This window comes from Polypterus senegalus, chromosome 5 (assembly GCF_016835505.1).
Source record: "Polypterus senegalus isolate Bchr_013 chromosome 5, ASM1683550v1, whole genome shotgun sequence".
In the NCBI taxonomy this organism is placed as follows: Eukaryota; Metazoa; Chordata; class Cladistia; order Polypteriformes; family Polypteridae; genus Polypterus; species Polypterus senegalus.
Window position 1 is genome coordinate 34,691,800 of NC_053158.1, and position 21,856 is coordinate 34,713,655.

General features: G+C 37.7%; 1 protein-coding gene across 4 annotated transcripts in view; it reads right to left on the bottom strand.

Annotated features, from left to right (window-relative positions):
- LOC120530202 (ethanolaminephosphotransferase 1-like) overlaps nucleotides 1–21,153 on the bottom strand; it is a 66,831-nt gene extending 45,678 nt beyond the window's left edge. For all 4 annotated transcript variants that reach the window (XR_005633919.1, XM_039754487.1, XM_039754485.1 and 1 more), the window contains exons 1-3: nucleotides 20,244–21,153; nucleotides 10,393–10,461; nucleotides 3,389–3,497 (exon numbers count right to left, since the gene is read on the bottom strand). Coding sequence is in view for 3 of the 4 variants with exons in the window: in XM_039754487.1 (XP_039610421.1) it covers nucleotides 3,389–3,497; nucleotides 10,393–10,461; nucleotides 20,244–20,300 (235 nt within the window). In the remaining variant the exon portion in view is untranslated. The remainder of the gene's footprint in view (nucleotides 1–3,388; nucleotides 3,498–10,392; nucleotides 10,462–20,243) is intronic.
- Between the last annotated feature and the right edge of the window lie 703 nt (nucleotides 21,154–21,856).

Here is a 21,856-nt window from a genome sequence, read left to right on the forward strand (position 1 = left end):
AATATTTCGGAATATATAAAGTAAGCGCTAGAATATATAAAGTCAAATCTTGAATATATAAAGTCAGCGTCGGAATATATAAAGTAAGCGCTGCAATATATAAAGTCAAAACTTCAATATATAAAGTCAGCGTCGGAATATATAAAGTAAGCGCTGGAATATCCATCCATTTCCCAACCCGTTGAATCCGACCACAGGGTCACGGGGGTCTGCTGAAGCCAATCCCAGCCAACACTGGGCGCAAGGCAGGAACCAATCCTGGGCAGGGCACATGCATCATTTTCAAAACATTAACCGAACAGTGTTTTTTTAATTTATTTTTCTGAATATGTTTTTGTTCACTTAGTTCAGTTCACAGTCGTTTCAATCAATAGATTTTGACTTTGACTTTATATATTCAGGAATGAGTTTATATACTCCAATGTTGACTTTATATAATCAGGAATGACTTTATAAATTCCTACACTGACTTTATATATTCAGGTTTTGACTTTATATATTCCAGCGACGACTTTATATATACCGACGCTGACATTTTATATTCGGGAATGACTTTATATATTCTGACGGCGACTTTATATATTCACAAAATGTATTTATTTGCCTGTTTGGCACCCCATAGTATATGTGTGTGTGTGTGTATGTATATGTGTGTGTATATATATATATATATATATATATATATATATATATATATATATATATATATATATATATATATATACCAGCAACACTCATAACAATGACAAAACAATTACATTGTCAATCATGTTACATTATTATTAAAATGTTTCCTTTTCTTTTTACTTCTCCGCTGCCAAACGCGGGTATTTTGAGATATATATATATATATATATATATAATAGAGAGAGAGAGAGAGAGAGAGAGAGAGAGAGATAGATAGATATATTGTAAAAGACTCAACAAGAGACAACATAAAGGTTTGGGGTTTGCGGCCCCGTATATTGCAGAAAAATCCACACTGCAAATCAGGTCAAAAGATATAAACAAAACAGTTTATATGCGCGACACCATTAGAGGCGTCGGCGGCCATTTTATAAGGGAGGAGCCGGAAATGGAGGAATGCTGGGAAGGAACCGTGAGGGAGGATGGGACTGATGACATCAGGAAAGATGGCGGAGGAAGGGCGGAAGTAAACGTACTGCGGGAAGGCTTATGATGGCGGAGCATCTTTTTTCCTGGAAGAAATCAAAAGAGAAAGGTTAGTACCCCGCCACTCCCTGCCGTCGAACGTCTTTCGAAGCGGTTTAAGGTCTGTCCGTGGTCTCCTAATCGCGCGTGCGTGACTATATATATATATATATATATATATAGTCCTTTTTATAACTTCATTTTAATCATAATTTAACTTAATCCTGATACTCTATATGTTTAATCTCCTCAAAATAACTATTCATGGTGGCTCTAAAATCGGTACTGACCCTACTCTCTTTTCTGTTTCTTTTTCCGGTTTCTTTGTGGTGGTGGCCTGCGCCACCACCACCTACTCAAAGCTTCATGATGCTCAAACAATGATGGATGGATTAAAAGGCAGAAGTCTACGTGACCATCATCATCATCAAGCCCTTCCGTGAGAACCCTAAATCCACAGAGGACTGTTTCATTTATGTTAGGTAGAATGCCCAGAGGGGACTGGACGGTCTCATGGTCTGGAATCCCTACAGATTTTATTTTTTTCTCCAGCCGTCTGGAGTTTTTTGTTTTTCTGTCCCCCCTGGCCATTGAACCTTACTCTTATTGATGTTAATGTTGATTTATTTTGTTTTATAATTGTGTCTTTCATTTTTCTATTCTTTAATATGTAAAGCACTTTGAGCTACTGTTTGTATGAAAATGTGCTATATAAATAAATGTTGTTGTTGTATATATATATATATATATATATATATCGTTTGTGTATGGGGATGCAGTTGTACAATTTAAGCAGATTTTTATTTTCCTGGGAATTGTTACATATGCATAACAGAACTATTTTTCATTACAATGATTAAATAAAAAGACTTTTTCGAATATTTGGGTCTGAGATTTGTTAATTGTCTTTGCAAAAGCTATTCTAAAGGGAAACTATTAACATTTTAATACGAATGGCATATCAAGATCTCCTTTGTTGTGTAAGAAAATATACATTACCTTTCTTAGATACATCCTTCTTTCTACAGTAATTTGTGCAGTGGAAGACCGGACGGTGTTAACAGTTGTAGTTATTCTTCGGGATATTGTAAGTTGATTTTTTCATCTTCCACACAGTCACCACCAACTGTTTCAGCATAGTCTACTGATACACATTTAACAAATATGCCGTGTAACCGATTATCATTTTTGGTGTTAATTTGTTTGACTTCATCGTTTCTCTGTGCTAAGATTGCCCATGTACTAATTTTTTCTGTTGATAACCCTTTGTGATGAAATTCTTCAATAAGATTTGGACATAATACATCTTCTTTAATTGGGAACTTACAAAGTGAGGAAAATGTTAAAATTTATAACAGCGAGAGAGCAGAAACTGTGTCTGTCAAAAGCGTTCACACAAATGAGAGGTGAAATTACTGTGTGCATGGCTGAAAATGGTTGAGAGTTGGGCGTGTCTTGAAAAAAATCTCATGACCAAGGTCTCAACTCGTGGGACTAAAAAAATTTTCCAAAAAGTCTTGTCTCGTCGAAGGATTTTTTTTATTATAGTAGATATATATATATATATATACATACAGTATATACATATACTGTATGTGTGTGTGTATATATATCTCTCTATTATAAAAAAAATCCTGGAAAGGAAAACCATTTCAGGTGACTACCTGTTGAAGCTCATCGAGAGAATGCCAAGAGTGTGCAAAGCAGTAATCAAAGCAAAGGGTGGCTATTTTGAAGAAACTAGAATATAAAACATGTTTTCAGTTATTTCACCTTTTTTTGTTAAGTACATAACTCCACGTGTTCATTCATAGTTTTGATGCCTTCAGTGAGAATCTACCAATGTAAACGGTCATGAAAATAAAGAAAACACATTGAATGAGGAGGTGTGGCCTGTACTGTATGTGTGTGTATATATATATATATATATATATATATATATATATATATATATATATATATATATAAAATAAATAAATAAATAATGTAATGAATTAAAAAATAATATGGCACTGAACTATTGTCCATCCACCCATCCATCCACCCATTTACTGTACCCACTTAAACAATATAGCACATGTTCTTTGTTGGCACTGTAATTAGTTCAACATGAAAGGCCAGATTTATACGTTAGCCTTACACCTGTCTACAGACTGATGCTACTGGGAATGAACAAATTACATTTTTTGGATAAATTTTTCACCCACTAAATTATTTACACATAAATCATAGTTACTGGATGATGTGTAGTTCCAGTCATAATACGCCAACAGGAAGTAGTTTAATAGGATCAACAGAAACCCAGTGAATGTCAGCAGATTTGGAGCAATCCACAAAGGAACAGCCTGTAAGAAAGAGACAAAATGAAACAAACATAACAATGTTTTCCAATTCTGTTCTGACACTCCAAAAGAATAATATTTTTATACTGTCAATGTATAGTGCTAAATCTGACTATACATCAGATTTAAGTAGGCTATATGAATCTGAATTTCTACCATAGAACTATATATTTAAATAAATATTTTTACATATCTTTCATTTGGGACTTTTAGGCAATATAATTTCATCCCTCAGTCCAAATAATAGCTTTTACTCTAAGTCAATTAGGGACTTAAACTTTCCCTATTGTCAGAGATTGTAAATATATCCAGAAACTGACTAAAATCCCACTCACAGCTGATGCAACCGTTGCATAAACTGCCAGGTCAGGATCCAGTTACCAATTAATAAACAGATTGCTGTGATGAGTGCAAATGTAGCAACACAGGGATTGTGATTTTATTATGGTTATCAGTTCATGTAAGATCTGGGATATAACAAGATAATTTTAATCAGTTGCAAACCAGGAACAAGTAGTAGCAGTTTTAAGATATCCAGGTAGCAGTATTCCTGCCTAATCCTAATAAAACCTAATAAGCAAATGACAGATTCAATTGGACTACAATTCAAATATTGCTGGAAACCAACAAGCTGCATGGAAAAATGAAAATGACATGTTCTACAAAGAGACCAAATTAACATTAAAATGTAAACTGGAGCTTATGAGTGTTCCAAGACTTATCATATGATGCTTACTGAACCAAGTATTCTACTTCCCTAAATACACTGTTTGATCTAAAATATGATTATCCACCACAGCCAACAGCTCTATTTAATAATTTCTCACCTCACATTACTATACTCCCTATTTACTGTATTATGCAATGAAGCCAGATTTTCAGTATTGGATAGGAGCTGCCTGGTAACTACATAATATTATCTATAGGGTAACTCCATATTTATGCAGACTAATAACTATTGTACTGTATACTAGGTAGCCAGATACACCCCTGCTGAACTAATTTACTGCTCAATCAATGACACTATCAAATGTGTACATATTGTTGTTTAAAGATTCTTTGTGTATTTAAATCAGAGGATGGGGAAGACAAAAGATATAAGTGGCTTTCATGGTGGTGTTGTAGTTAGCAACAGCTGAATCTCTCTGAATTTATGAGAAACAGCAACCCTGCAACCATGAACCTATCAAGTTTTTAGATACAAAAGCACCATTTATATATTGAAAGTAAACAACCACCTAAAACAATCAGCAAATGCAATCCTGTTATTGGAAATATCACACTACAAATTACAATTCAGTACAGATGGGTTATGGTAGCTAGACACCTAATGAGTTTTTTTTTATCCTGTCCCCCAAATAACTAACACCATGCATTTAGAGAGGTTAAGGAATACAAACACGGGACACTAAAGGACTAGAAAAGTTCTGTCTTGACTCATGAAGCCAGGTTTCTGCAAACTCATGCTGCTCAGAGGAAAAGGTGATGGTAAAATTTCCTTAAGTACATGGGTTATATTAATTGTGAACAATGCAGGCTAATTGCGTCAATGTAAAGATAATGGGTGTATTTTTAAGGGACATACTGTATCACCTGTCACGCAGAGTAATGACTGAATGCCACAGGATATCTGAATATCACCGCTGATCAGATGCATCCCTTAATGGCTATGAATGGGTCTTTTAGGTAAAATAATGTTGAATACAACAATACTAGGCAAGTTCTGGAATGATTCCAGGAACCAAATAGGGAATGTATAAGCCTCTTAACCCAAGCGAAAATTCCAGGAGTGAGAAGGATGAACTGCTCAGAACACAAAGCCACCATCTTATTTGTAAAATCTAAGGTACACACTGTGGCTGACATGGGCAGTATTCATGTGCTGCACCTTCAACATATTGTTGAGCGAATGTCACAATGAATTTAGGCTATTGTGAAGGAACAACTTGCTGTCACATACGTGTACCAAATAAACTGTTTACTTGGTGTATATTAGTAACAAATATTCTCTGTTCTTTACATATGTACACTTGAGGATATGACTGTAATATAGAGTTGAAAGATCTAGTATTTACTATTTATTTTTTAAATATATCCTTGTTTAGTATGCAAAGTGCCTTGCAGGAAGGTATTTCAGGAAAAAAAAATGATTGAGTGCACACTTGGCTGTATAAAGTTCTGCTGTGCATTCTTCTCTAGATCTGTATTTAGCACATTTTGATATAGTGTATAAATCTGCAGTTCCATTTCTATTTTGTGAAGGAGTACATGAGAAAAGAGGAAATGTCTGGCTGGTATAATCACAGCAAAGTGCAGGCCTCCACTGTAAATCTTTTTTTGCCACGAGGTAAAGGCAACTGCTTGGTCTGTAGCATCTGTAGATAGACAAACTTTAAAAAGGTCAAGGTGAAAACAAATCTCCAAGGCTATAATAACAAAGATCACCAGTACTGCCATCACTACGCTACAGTATATAAGCCAACAGGAAAATTAGCAATAAAAAAAAATCAATGAGACATCTTTCAGATGTGGCCAATGGACCATAACACCTGTGGAGGACTGCCGGCTTCTCATGCCGGTCCTCACCCCCAGGCCGCCTGGAGGAGCTCTCCCGACAGCAGGATAGTGCCCCGAGGTCCAGCAGGGCCTTATGGACTTTATAGTATTTATACGCAGCCCTGTTGGATACCTTGGGGACCGCCAGGAGTCGCTGTGGGGGGGCTTATGGGCTCTGTGATGCCTTATGACCCAGGAGTACGTCACGGTCACGTGACGGGAAGGAATGTCGTGCTCCCGGGTTAAAGTAATGGATTGATGGCCCTGACCCGGAAGGAGTAAGGAACTGTGGACTGCTGGGACAGGAACACCTCCGGGTCAGGGGCTATAAAAGGACGAAGACTCCGTCCAGACGGTGAGCTGTGCTGGGAGGGAGAGGAGCAAAGTGTCTGGGCGAGGAGGAGTGATTAGTGTGCTATTTGATTATTGTTTATGAGTAGTGTGGAAGGTGCTTGGTGCACATTGGTGCTAAAAAATAAAAAGTCTTGGACTTTTACCTGGTGTTTGGAGTCATCCCTGAGGGTTCAAGGGAGCACTAGCGCCCCCTACTGCCACATACCATAAATACAGTCAAGCAAAATGAAGAAAAAGCAGAATGTGACATTACAGTGCCGTACAATTTTCAGTCCATTAAACCAATAAACTCAAATTACAAGGGCCTGTTTTGCTATTATGCATATCTATTCTTTTTTTGAATTCATAAACATATATATGTTGCCTTTTTGCTTTTGGACTTTTACAATCAAGGCTAAGTAAGCAATGAAACATTCAGTGCTGTAATGAAATAAATGGTAGAAAATAATGTGCATTATTAGGCAAAATACTGACATTTTAATTTGTCAGCTGCAACAGTTCTGATAAAGTGCTTAATATTGATCTCAAAGAATAAAGGAAATATGTAAATGGAATGAGTTAAGCAATTACAACAACAAGGGTGCTATCTTTTATGCAACATTTTAAATTATACTTGTTGTACTCTTATCTTCATAAAATGAACAATATCCCCTAGAGAGTACTTAGACTCATAAAATGTAATGGAAGTGTCTCTTTCTCAGCAAGTAATTTTTCCCCAAAGCATGGCAACAACCATTACTGCACCAAAGTGTCAGCCATCTTTCCCAGTGTAATTATTTCACTGAAATCTGCACTCCTGTCAACTCATGTTTAAACTAAGTAGATTTGTTTTGCTCAGTCAAACTTTATCCTTTGGTATCACCTTTTAACTGCTAATAAACAAAAATAAGAATTTTCACATTAATAATACTAATTTTTCTCCCAAACCATAGAACATACAACAGTATTTTGAGCAGTTGTTTGATTCACTGTGACTCAACAAGCGAACTGAATCACAAACACTATAGTTTACAAAGTATACTCTTAGCAGTTAGGCCACAGTAACTGACTATTCACCCAGTGTAAAAAAAATCAGGAAGAAATCGTGCAATGGACTTTCAGAAGCCATGTTAGAACAACAATCACAAAACACAAACATGAACATAAAATATAAAAAAAAAAAATCAGGGTGTCACTACCATGAGACACCCATTAATACATTTCTGCAAGTACAACCATGGTTATTCATCTCGCTATACAATATATACATTTTTTAACTTCAAAAACTTCAGACGTGAGCATCAGTAGGCTTTGTGCCCTACAGAATCAAGTTACCCAAACTATTCTATAACATTTCAGCAATTATTTACTGCTCTGATGCTGATCTTTATGATTATAAAATAGGTTATGACGATAGGAACTGGCGAGAAGAATTCATAATTAATTGCAGAATTATGGTATTTAAGGGTTCCTCTAGAGTGCCTCTTTCATTTACACGATTTGGCTCAAAAACACACATCATCATCTCATAACAGGCTTAAGTTTCAAGTTTGGTATTTTACTGACTAGCCATTTTAGCTCTAGACTGTCCTTAAGAAACTGTGACACACAGACACACACTGACAGATACACACCCATCATCACTGTATCAGAGAACCCTAAAACGTTGAGATCCATCGAAAACAGAAGATCAAAATTTCTGACCAATCTAAACCTTTCGTTCCTCCCCCATAGACAATTGGTTATGGTAGGGGGGAGTAGAAAGCAAAAACAATGTTAACACCTTTCAGTATCACAAAAAATACATAAAAAACATTTCGGATGATATAAAGTTTATATAAATATATTTAAGTGAGGACAGAATTTATAGTTCTACAGTGTAAAAATCAACACAATTAACAGATAAATTAAGCAAATTGTGCACTGCATCAAAATAGTGTGCAAAACTTAATACAGCTGCATGACTATGATTCTTGCCTTCCACAATAGCTCAACACTTCCCTGTTTAGCTACTGATAAAGCTCTACAAGTTATTGATTTTTTATTCAGGTGGAGGTGATGAAAATGTTGATAATTCTGATCATCACTCCTCCTCTAATAATCAAAATATAGCCCCTCTCAAAACTTTCAGCTTCAGTAAGTAAAACGCTCCCTTTACTTTATTTAAAAAATGTCTCTCCATTAATTGTCATAAATGAATAAACACATTTTAATGAATTATTTAAATGAATTTGTTGGTGCATTGTACTGTATAACCTCTAACTGTTTGGTTAAGAATTTGTGGTGGGGTGGTGTTTTCTGTTGATTGCCAGATGCAAATGGTACTGGATGAGGCGCCAGTTCATTACAGAACCTATTAGAGCAAACTCTATATGGGCAATGCGGGAATCAAACCTACTTTTACCATCATGGAATAAACTCCCCCTGTATTTATAGTATAATAGAAGTGTATGGTGGGGACTATACAGCTAGTCAAATTTTAATCACTAAAAAAATCTGGACTGGACACATAAAGGTACCCAAATTTGCACCACTTCCCAGATTTCCTTAGACAAATGGTTTTCTAATGGATAGAATGTACTCTTGAAAAGCTGCTAGAAATATTTTGCCATTATCAAAAATAACAGCTAGATTTATTTTATTTACTATCTTTATAATTTTAAATATAGTACTTCTACCATGAGGCCATGGGTTAAAAAAGATTAAGTTTTTTTACTCTTATTGTATCCTTTAATTCTACAGACATTTGACTGTAAACTATTAGATTTACAGTTGAATCCTCATTGCTAGTTGAACCTGTAACAGACTGTATGATTTTGCTTTAGTAGTGTAAAATGTGGAGTATGGCAACAACTGAACACAAAATCTATACAGCTATGTGCTTTACAGAAAGGCAGTCTCTCTATTATAAAAAAAATCTTGGAAGGCTTGGAAGGAGACTATACGTGATCTTCTCGGAAGACAATCTGACGTCCCGCAAGAGATACTTTAACATAACGTGAGACAAGGCAGTGCGATAAACGGACTGCTGCTGTACTTGCTTTTAAATGATCGACGCACAGCACGACAAGCAGAACACGCAGCTCGGCAACAGAAAGACAGCAACTGATCAGACCGCATTTTCTCAGCGTGCGTTCAGCCCCTTACCCCCTCCCTCCCTTGACAACGCAAGCAGCAGAGACACAAAGCCCCATGAAGAAGCTTTTGAAATGATTTGATAATATAATTGGGAAGAATATATGAATTTATTAAATTGCTTTTACTTTTTATTTTTACCTCACATTTTATGAATATTATGGTGAAATCTCCTTGAATGCTATAAATCTAGATTTCTGAAACACAAGTCTATTATTTGCAAATTCAATCCTGGAGCTCCTGGTGACTGCAACTTCATAATCAGCACTAACTGGTGCTTCCAATTAAACCTGCTTAAATAATTACCCTCCCCTTGCTTGCATTCTTTAATCTGTTTTTTTAATGGTTTAGATTGAATCGTGTTTTAGTCATGGTTTTTAATATTTATGGGTATATTATTCATTTTCCTGTTTGATTCATTTTTTAATTATCGAGTTTATTGCCTTAATACCTACAGACTTTAACAACAAGCAAGCACAGTTGACAACTACAGCAAATATATACAGTACAGTAGCTGTTACTTCAGAAGGCACATTTACACGTGTTTCCATCTGGATGAACTGCTACAGGATTGTAAACTCTGTGTTAACCCAGTCTGGATCCACCTTCATCAACATGATGATTTTGCATGCTCAATATTTACATTTGCTGCATATTTTGTTCTTCAGTGAAATAACTAAATACACTATGGAGTGAAACTTGAAAAAACTACTTGTCATGTTGTCATTTGAACTTGCATAGTGAAAGACTGGCTCAACAAGAGTTTGGTAAAAAATTTTCCCAATATTTGATTAAACAAAGCAACTGATGGATCAAGTAAAGTGAAGCAGTGCAGATACATTTGGAATGTGCAGTTAAACACTGAGTCACTTACCTTCACTATCCTGTTCCACAGATTTTGCATGACATACACAGACAGCGGATTTGTATCAACTGCATTGTACTAAAGAAAGAGAGAGAGACAGAGGCAAAAAATCACCCATATTATTAATTTATTACAAACATCAAAGAAGATTCTGCTAGCTAATAAAAAATCCATGTCACACATGCAAGTTAAAATTTGCTTGTGAAAAATGTACATTTCCTTTTACCCTTCAAGTTGACTTCCTACTGGGTTTCCCTCTGGTAGTGCTGTAGTTAGTGTATTACAATTACGGAGGCCTGGGTCAGAATCATTGGCTAATCATCAATTATATGAATTTGTTAGTTATCCCAATATCCACATAGTCTTTGTTTAGGCACTTTGAATTACAGTGTTTGAGTGCTGTTGTACCATTTACAGTTGGTGTCTGGCTAGCACCTTATGCTTATGAGACAGGCTTCAAATCTCTGGACCCTAGTAATACAAACTGGAAGTTCAGAAAATGTATGAATAGGTAGTTAATGATCTCTTAGATTTCTTTCACCAGAGAAAGAGCTTTCTCAGTTCCACTGCTGCTAAACGGCCTCTGAAACTAGCAGATGGAGTGGAACAGTGTGAGGTTTTTTATGGTGGCTGGAGTGCCAATTCTGCCACCAACCCCCAAGTATTTCCCTGCAGGTTGGAGGGCCTACATGCAGGGATGGATGCAGATTAATGTCATACCCAGGACGGAGCAATTGCAGGTTAAGAGCCTTGATCAAGGGCCCAACAGAGCAGGGTCCCTTTTGGCATTTACGGGATTCGAACTGGCAACCTGGTTGCAAGTGCAGATCCCTAGCCTCAGAGCCACCACAGAGCTCTGCCCACACAAAAGACTATAAGAACCATAAGAGCAACTACTTTAATTGTGAGAACTATTAATTGTAATTTAATAGATTGGATAAAACCAGATAATGTATTATGCAATTGGTGTCACTGTAACTGAAAGGACCTTGTGAAGGATATGTTCTGGCTATTATCAGTTTCACATCCCAAATCAAGTAAGAAAGCACAACGCAGCAATGCATCTCTCACAAGCATGCATTCACACACACACACACACACACACACACACACACACACACAGAACTCTATGTGAGCAGATAGGTAATTTAGTGCAAATACTAGCCGTGGGCAAATGAACACCACAGTGCAACAATGAGAAACTTAACAAATTATCTAAAAAACTTATCCATCTTCAACACATGAGTTGAAAGATCAAAATTCGTAAGTTATGTGCCTTTTTCTAAACAAAAGAAAAAAGTCTAATCCAAGGGTGTCAAACTTCAGGCCCGGAGAGCCACAGTGGCTGCAGGTTTTCATTCTATCCCTTTTCCTACTCAGTGACCAGTTTTCCTGTTTTTAAGGATTCAGTCCTCTGAAATGATTTTTTTCTTCATTAAATGACGGTCACACAGAAATGAAACGTGAAATGAGCCAAATGATAACCAGCTGAATTGGGGCTTCAAAACCCAACAAATTTCACCCAACCAGTTTCTAAGTGAGAAGCCAATTCTTGCTGTTAATTAAACCCGTTATTTAATCCAATGGCTTGTTTCTGCTCTCATTCTGCCACAGCAGACATTTCCAAAACTGTTGATTTTCTGTTTTATATGAACACTGTCAAAATGTGTTGGTGTCCTGAGAAATCAACCTTACTGAGACTTTCACCTTTCTTTATTTTCAGATATGGTATGCTGGTCACAGGTGAGCTGGTCATTTGGCCGATTGTTTTGTGTCTAACTGTTGTTTGGCTAAGGAAAAAGAAAAAACTAAGGGGCCTGAGTCATGTCTGTTAAAATGAAGACAAAAGAAGTTAACTAGCAGAAAAAAAACTGGTCACTGATTAAGAAGACGGTTAGAATGAAAACCTGAAGCCACTGTGGCCCTCCGGTACCAGAGTGCAACACCGATGAGCCACGTGATTGAATTCATAAATGTGCCTTTTTCTATAGGAGAGAAAAAGTCATTGAAGCCTTTGTGGCTTCACCACCTGCTCGCTACACGCTACCTACTTCACGTCTCTGCTATATGTGGATTTCACTTTCACCAAAAAACAAATCTTTTAATTCTCACGTATACACCTCTTCATTGGGAAGAAACACTACTTTTCCCTGATGGCAACACGAATTGGATGATCTACAAGTCTCCAACTTAAAGTTTAAATCCGAACAATATATTCGATCTCTTTTTGCTGTTGCGTTATTTCACAGAGTAATAATTTCCGTTTGATTGGGCTAATGCGATCTTTACTATAATTTTTGTGAGACTTTCAAACTTTAGTACTTGCATTATCTCTAACCTGGTCTGCATGTATATCACTTTGTCATCTACTCTTTTGTCTTTTATTTCCGGTCCCGGGCATGGTTAAATATCTTGGCACAAAGTCTTGTCTCGCGGGACTTGAACATATCTTTCTGAAAAATTCTCGTCTCATCCCAGGATTCTTTTATATAATATATATACATACATATTGTTTATTTCAACAAGCGTGTCTGCTTAGTTTGTAGCCATGTCTGGACCACAACTGGGAAAGTAAAACAGTTAATATAGGCTTTCGCCAATAACCAAGTTAATCACCATAACCTTGTTATGAACCTTCATAAATTACACAGATCTTGTCACATCTCTGGTGTTTTTACACCATAAATCTAACTTCTGAAACTGAGGTGATGAGAGAGCAAGAGCCGAGGTCTGATGAATTTCACATAACACTGAAACCATTCCTACTTGGAAAGACAGTCCATCACAGGACTGTATACTGTACTCTGATATAGTAACAGACAAAGAGGACTCTTTTCCTCTTCTGTGAGAGAAAAGAGTCAGCAGAGCTGTCAGTGCCTCTAGGGTTTTGGTTGCTTCATTAAAGGCCACATTATGCATTCTCTGGCTTAGGCTGCATCCCTGTTTTGCATATCAAATTTGGTTGAAAAACATCTCCGTGCACAATGATGGTTTTGTAAACTTCACCAACTGTCCCACATTAACAAAAAAAATTAGAATTAAACGTTGATGCCTAATTGAGTCAAAAGGTTCTTTTTTGTTAGTTTTTTGAGTCTAAAAAATAAGCAAAAGCTTTACCTTTTGTTTTTGTGTATCTGTAATGAAAGGCAAGCTGCAAGAAAATATCATTAAATGTGTTAATTTTTAAATAACAATCTCTCTATTATAATTAAAAAATCCTGGGACAAGACATGACTATTTCAGAGAGATACTTTTATGTCCCACAAGACGAGCCTTTGTGCCAAGATCTGCAGTTGTCAATGAAAACAGCCTTTAAGAACATTACATGTGTTCCTGTGGTCATCTGATCTTTATGTCATATAGGGTTTTTTTAAGATTTACCAAATCTGATAAGTTACAAGAACATGGTTTATTAAAAACCTGAAACTGCTTAGCAAAATCCTGACCTCATGAGATTATGCTGTGGGCAAAGCCCTGACAACAATGTCAGCCTCCAGATTTAGACTAGGCTGACTCTACTGGGTAAAAGCTCTACATACCTTGTTTTCCTCTGAGACAGTTTAGCTAGAAATATAAACATTATCTCTACTCTTATGAATGCAGTATAGCATGATAAGCCACAAACACTTATGACCAACTACATTTTAAATTCCTGACTTTTAAACTGGATAAGCTGACCCTGGATGCCCGTCAATGACACTGTAAGGTAGAAAAGTACTTCTGCTGGTTGCTACTCTACCAGTGCATTACAATAGAAGAACCACACTTTAATCATGCAGGAAACAACTAAAACACTACGGTTTCACAATTAGTGAAAGACCTACACTATAAGATATTATTTAATCCTTGATCCTGAGACTTCTATTTAAGACTGTTGTAATCTATTTCTGTTCTTTTATCAAACGTCGTTTTTGGACTAGATATTTTATTCTTAAACTTTCTCAATGATTCACAATACATTTAGTAAACAAGCACTAAAGTATAACTGATAATATGACCTAGTTATAACCTAAATTGCTTCCCTGGTATTTATCTTCAATCACTTATGATTTTCATAAAAGCATCTGCCAAATGAATAGGTATATAGATAGAACTTTATTTGTCCCCTAGGGGACATTTGGCTTTTTACAGAAACTCTTTGTGAAATACTGAGCTTCTGTAATAGGCCATAAATATAAATCAATCAAATATTCACATATCCGGACACAAGGAAAAAAGCAACATCCATCCATCATCCAACCTGCTATATCCTAACTACAGGGTCACGGGGGGTCCGCTGGAGCCAATCCCAGCAAACACAGGGTCCAAGGCAGGAAAAAACCCCGGGCAGGACACCAGCCCACCGCAGGGCGCACACACACACCAAGCACACACTAGGGACTATTTTAGAATCGCCAAAGCACCAAACCTGCATGTCTTTGGACTGTGGGAGGAAACCTACGCAAACACAGGGAGAAGAGAACATGCAAACTCCATGCAGGGAGGACCTGGTAAGTGAGCCCAGGTCTCCTAACTGCGAGGGAGCAGCGCTACCCACTGCACCACTGTGCCACCCAAAAAGCAACATCCATTACCAAACTTTCTCATGTGTAAACTAAATGAATAAACATAAATCACTAGAATGCCTTAACTGGCTTTTACATTGACGTGCTGACCATACAGTACTATTTTGCAACATTTACATTTACATTCTTATGGGGATAGCAATCCAAGCCAAAGCTGCTGACACACTAAACTGATAACTTGACAACTAGGCCCTGTCTTTTTATTTTAATAACCACATACTGACTACATTACAGTATACAGTTTATACAGTACAACTGCTGTACACTGCATCGTCTTGGGCAGTCCTCTTGTGTTTATGTCTGAGACAGAAGTGACCAGAAAGAGGAAAAAAAAAGTTTCCCCTAATATTTAGAAATGCAACATACACTGTTCTGCAGCACAGATGTTATTTAAATTCTATAAATACCTTGTTCATGTGAGTTTTATGATTTTCCAGAGGAAAGGGAAGAGATATTGATGCCTACTGGAGTGCTTACTTTAAGAAAAGAGCTAATTATGCAGAAAGTTTAAATAATTACACAGAGTAGCAAAATCAGAAAAGCATGCTAGAAAGAATACAAAAAAGAACATGTGGGTTGACTTGAATACACAACAACTTATATTTTACAAATTATGGTAATAAGTGATTCACTTTTCATAGTATTTTATACAAGCTGATGATAAAGCATTGCCTTCCTGTGTACATTTTTGTTGTAAACTACACATTACTGGAGATCAACTAAACTTACTGATGTAAAGAGATAACCTAATTGCCAGTGCTGTAATTTCCATTAATGTTTACTTCGGGCATGTGCATGAGCATTGTTACCATTTATTACAACACTAGGGACAAGACAAACCTACCAGTAAGCTCAGTATGTACTTGCTGGCCCATTCATATGAAAATGTATAATTGTCTTTAATTAAAGACAATCCTGAATAAGTGAAAATTTCTTTAAAAAAATCAAGGGGGCACCTACTTTGCTAAATGGAATACACATTTACACATAGTAATTGAAAATCTCATGCAAGATATTGTATGCTTACTTGTTTTAATAACTTGTCTAATTAAAAAATAATGAGTAACAGGGTCCAGGAACTGAATACATTATCATCACATCTCTGGTGGTTGGTTGTGAGTAGACAACAAAACTACAGCCCTCCATCGAACAGCTAGACATTTCACATTGTTTCTCTATACAAGCAGGTGGCACAGTGGTTTGCACTGATACCTAACAGCAGTACCAGCATGGGTTCAATTACCAGAATAGTGTGAATGGTTCCTCTGATAGACTGACCTTTGATGTCAGTTGAAAATCTCAACTCCTTGTGACTCAAACTGAAAAACTTGACATACATTTTATAACTGAGGTAAATAACAGCATGCTTGTGTTTTCTGGAAGGAAAATGCAAACAGTAACCGAGAGAACTGTATTAACCTAATAGTTTCAAATGTATGTGTTGTTAATATTTAAATGTTTAAGAAACAAATAACAAAATTAATTAAATACTTTAGAATTCACACTGAAAGACATTTTTTTTCATGATGCACAAAATAAAGTTTACAAAAGGTTTCATTTAGGGCAGCCTAGTGCTGCTTTAGTAAACCCTGCTGCCTCACAGCTCCAAGAGAATTAGTTTTTTTCCAATCCACATGTAGTCTGTGTGTTCTTCTTGTGCCTGATTGCTTTTCTCTGGTTACTTAATGGAACTCTATGAATTCTACATTAGTTATTTGTTGTGTAAAAAGAACAATTCAATTAAATCTGTTATGCAACAAGATTTAGATCAGTTAATACATTCAAAAATATGACAGTAGCACACTCTTCCCTCTTCATTCTCATCACAAGGTTATAAATTCTTAGAATGGTTTAAGGAAAATGATGGTAAATTCAGTGTAACTACTTGACATCTGGTGGCACAGTGGCACTGTAGTTGCGCTACTTCCTTGCAACAAGCAGCCCCCTGTGTGGAGTTTTCATGGTCTCCCCGTATCCATGCGTGTTTCCTCCAAGTGTGCTGGTTTCCTCCCACAGTCCAAAGACATGAAGGTTATGTGGATTAGCACTGTTAAACTGGACAGTGTGTAGCACCCTCTCCATTACTCTTACCTTGTGCACGATGCTTGGTAAGTTGAAACTTTCCTGCAACACTGCTGTGGATAAGCGTGTTAAAAAAAAAGGACGGATGGATAGACAGTTGACTTCTGAAGTTGCCAGATCTCAATTAAATAACGTACAGGGAGCAGAAATTCTCCACCATCTAATCTGCAATACCTTTTGGTCACACTGGCAGACGCCATAATCTCTGTACCATACTGTTCTTTCACCACTGAAGTCAGGTCTCCATTAATTCAGGCTATTCTCAGGGCTATACTGGAAACTAACTGGTGACTGTGTAACTAGTAATGTGACTGGTAAGTTTTATTGATTATAAATATTAATTTAAAAAAATGAAATATAACATTTCACATCCCTTGATCATAGCCACATTTGTATCTGTCTGTGTTCTCTTACATGGTTTCAAAAACACACTACAAAGAAAAGGGGAAGCAGCTAAACATATTTTCAGTCTTGAACCAAAACCCTTCCCCTGGCTTTAATGATCAACTAGCTTTTAAATGTCTGTCTTCATCTTTTCTAATTGCAATTTCATGCCTACTTCCATCTTTCACTCCTTTCATATCCCTAGCTTCCCACCATTCCATTCTACTTACAATACATGTCAAACGTTTGTAATCACCCAGAAATGTCCACAATTTTGATAGAAATTCATACCTTGTTATCACGATGCCATCAACTTAATTTAAAAATGCAGCCCAAACACCCCATTTTTAGCAGCCATTCCTGCATTGCCCTAATGCCCAACTCCCTTTGTCTGCCCTTAATAAGTCATTTTAAATGCTAATTGGTTATTAAAGAAACCTTTGTAATCACATTAGGCACGGGCATTCCTAAAGTTCGTTTCCGGGTTCAAAAATGGTCGAAATGCCATCTCAACAGCTTCTTTTTTTTCTTTTTTTTTTGCAGAATGAAGTTTATTGCATGGGACAGACTTGACAAGAAACAGTAAATTTTATACAAAGGTGTCTATGGCATTGACAGAAGATGGTGAACTGGATCTAACCAGAACAGAATAAAAAGGGGAATGCCCAGATGCATAAATGCATAAGGGGACAAGAGTCTTTAGTGTGAGAAACAAATGCCTTGTGTCCTCAGTTGGCTTTTTCCTTAAATACACACCACATACCAGAGTCATCTGCAACAGTGAATAGATGACTCACTCAGGTATTCTGCCCTTAGATGCAGTGTTTCAAAGTACAGTAAAGGTTTTATCTGGAATTGGCAATTAAAAAGGAAAGATTAAAATGGACAAAAGAATACTGGACAGAACATGACCGGAAAAGCTTATTATGGTCAGCATCGCTCTTTTCTCTGTTGCAGATGACTCTGGTCTTTGATGTGTATTTCAGGACAAAGCCAACTGAGGAGCTCAAAGGCATTTCTTTCTCACACTACAGATTCTCTTCTCTTTATTCTCTTTATGGAGTCGTGCATCTGGGCCTCCCCCTCGTTGTTCTGCCCTGGTTAAATCCACTTTGTCCTCTTCTCTCAAGATGGTAATAAACACCTTTGTATGAAATCTTGAGTTTCTTGGCAATCTGCACTATGAATAACATTCATTATGCAAAAAAAAAATAAAAATTTAAAAAACACATTTTTGAACCCAGAACTGAACTTTAGGAACGCAACTACCTTGCAACCCTAGTGAACAGAATAACAGGTTTCAGTCGTGCTAACACAATTACATCCATAATAACCAATGAGACTTTAAAATGACTTAATTAAGGATAAGCTAATAGAGTTTACCATTTGAACACTGAAGGAACTGCTGCTGATAATGGTGGTTTGCAGTCATATCTGAGTAATGAATTAAAAATCAGTATGCTGCTGATAATGGGATTTTACAGTATTATCTGAATAATAAATGAAAAAAATATGTAATTTCAAGTCGCAACACCCATTAGCAACACCAGTAATGCCTTTGCTGTTATTTGTAAAATCATTTTAATTGTATCTTCATTAAAAAATAATAATTTCCATCAAAAACATGAAAAATTCTGTGTATGTCCAAACTTTAGAATATGAGTGTATGTAACCTGTTTGTTTCTTTCTTCCTTTTACAGTTTCACAACAAATGAAAGGCACATGCCGAAATTCTGCCCGTCTTGCCCGCTTTTCTTTTCATTACTACATCCTACACTACAAAATGTCAAATTGTGCAGGACAGCCTGCCTGAGTCGTGACCGCACAAGTGTATTTTCCTCAATGACTTTCGTTTTTTGACAACAACTTAATCTAATGGCACCTCGCTCTAGGATGAAATCTCGCCACTATGTCGTTTAAAGTAACTGGCGTCTCAATGACGCCTCTTTCAGGCAGCCAAACCTTCATGCAGCGGGCGTCCCAACCTATCTATCCAGTTTCCAATAAAAGCAGATGAGAAATGACAATGAACGTGTGTGTCCGGAAAGGTCATTAAAGACCCGGCCGTTTGTTGCACTTGCCTTGCTTTAACTTCAGTGCTCCGCGGGGCTGCCTTGTCGTTGAGGACGTCGTTTTTCGAGCTTTCCGTGCGTGTTTTGTTTTCTAATTACTTGGTGGCATGCTGACCCACAAAGAACGGTCTGATCAATCCCTTTCTATGCCCTGGAAAACGAATATTTGCTTGCCAGCTCCAGTCGGCGGCCCGCTAAAGTTCGAACGGACGACTTCTGTGCCAATGGACTCTCAGCTGTCGCGCGCGCCTCTCCTGTCACCGCGGCCGCAGCTCGGCTTTCCAGCGCGCGCCACTCGTTGAGCGGACCAAGCTGGAGCGCCTCGATACCGCTTCGTGCAACTCGTCGCCTTCAGCGCCATGGCTACCGCGCCCAAGAAATCCTCTAAAAGGAAGAAAAAGAAGACTGTACACTGAAACAAACAGAGAAGGGAGACAAGTGCACTCCAATAACCCGGGAGGAGCAAAACACAAAGGGCTACTAGGCTTTGTTTTGCTGCCCGCTGCTGCGCTATCTGCGCCTATGTATTATGTATCAACGGGTGTGCACTGGGGACACCTGTATTGGGGTTTGGGGTGGGTGGGGGGCAAAAGGCTTTGCTGCCCACCTCTCACACCTCCAAAAACAAGCGTAAATCCGCGACCTATGCACGTAGTGAATTACTCATCTTCTCCGCCCCCCTGCCCCGCTTGCGAAAGCTGCCGTTATATACTCCCCAGCTCCTCAGAATAACACCCTCGGGCGACTGTTCGTTTACCTTGTATTGGTCGAAGCCGGCCAGCTGTTGCCGCGTAACGTAGCGGTAGCCGAACATCCTGTCTGCTGTGCGGGGTGCAGCTGCGCTGCCAGGGCGCTTCTCGGAGCTGTCAGTCTCCTCACTCGCAGCTGTCTCGCCGACCCCAACATCTACTGGAGCAAATGCACCGAATGCGTCACTTCCTGACCAGACAGCCAGGTGAGAAGCGGTAGGAAGATGCCGTCTTTTCTCTACCAACTTGAAAAACGGCAAGACACACACGTATGGTCAAACGTGCCGCTCTCCCGGTAGCCGCTTTTGCATGTGTCTTCAGTTGGCACCATTTTAGTTAGTATCAACCAATGAATCTCGATATGCAGTGCTTTGTGACAAAAGTCTTCGCACCCATATATACTATACTTTTCGTTTTCTGCCGTCACAACATGCCTTACAAGTAGAAAAGAACAGTCCACACCTCACGCTTGGAAAAGATCATTAGATGCTAGAGGCATGGCTGGATCAACCAGCAGGGTGACTTGGGTGCACACCCTGAGGTCGTGCAACCAAAGCGGCCTTAACTTATCTGAGAATGGAATGCTTAAAAAGAGGAAAAATGTCAGCTTTTTCTACTAAAGTACGGACTATCCAACATACAACCCAATCATACTTTGATTTTTACGATCATGGTTAGAAGAGATGGAAACAAAAGACGCCATTTTTGTGAAAACCGTATACCTGACATTTTCAAAAAAAATAAAATAATTATATGAACAAACCGTAAATCCTGCAGTTGAGAATAATGAGACTACCTTATAAGACAGTCAGGTCAAGAAAAACCTAATACTGCAGCAATGAGCAGTCCTGCGGCGTCACTTAAGATCCACATAGATGTGAGCAGCTAAGCGGAGGAGAACGAAGCCATCGAAGGAAATAAGACACACCAAACAATGTTGAACCTGAACAAACGGTCTTTTATTTTATTTGGGGTTAATGAGCAAACCTAAAACTCTCAGTTACACTGAATTTTTTGTCACAAAGTGACCAAAGACAGCTCTGTCATATAGGCGAACTACAGTAGGTGGTTGTCTAAGGTGGCAAAGTTTTTGGAAGATGGCATTTTGTCAACCCTAATAGATGTGGCCAAGCACTTGGCGTCAACAGAAAACCGACAGGGAACCCCACTCCTTGATCTAATATCAGTATGACATTACATCCCTGTACCATATTTAAAATTGACATACAGGGGATTCAAAATTATTCAGACCCTTCACCTTCTGCACATTTTATTGTGTTTTAAATGGATACACTGACCATTTTGACCATAAATCTACACTCATTTAACCATAATGACAGAGTGAAAAAATGTTTTCAGAAAGATTTCCAAATATGTTAAAATCACAAAGTGAAATCTGACTCATATGAGTATTTAGACACTTAATTCAATGCTTTTGTAGAAGCTCTTTTGGAAGCAATTCCTTGGGTAAGCCACAGCAAGGTTTGCACACCTGAACCTGGCCAGCTTATCCCAACCTCCATTATTTTGGATGTAAAGTATCTGTAAACTGCATCATCAGGTCTCTCTGCAGATTTTCTACAGGATTAAAGTCTGTGCCACTCAAGGACACTCAGAGACT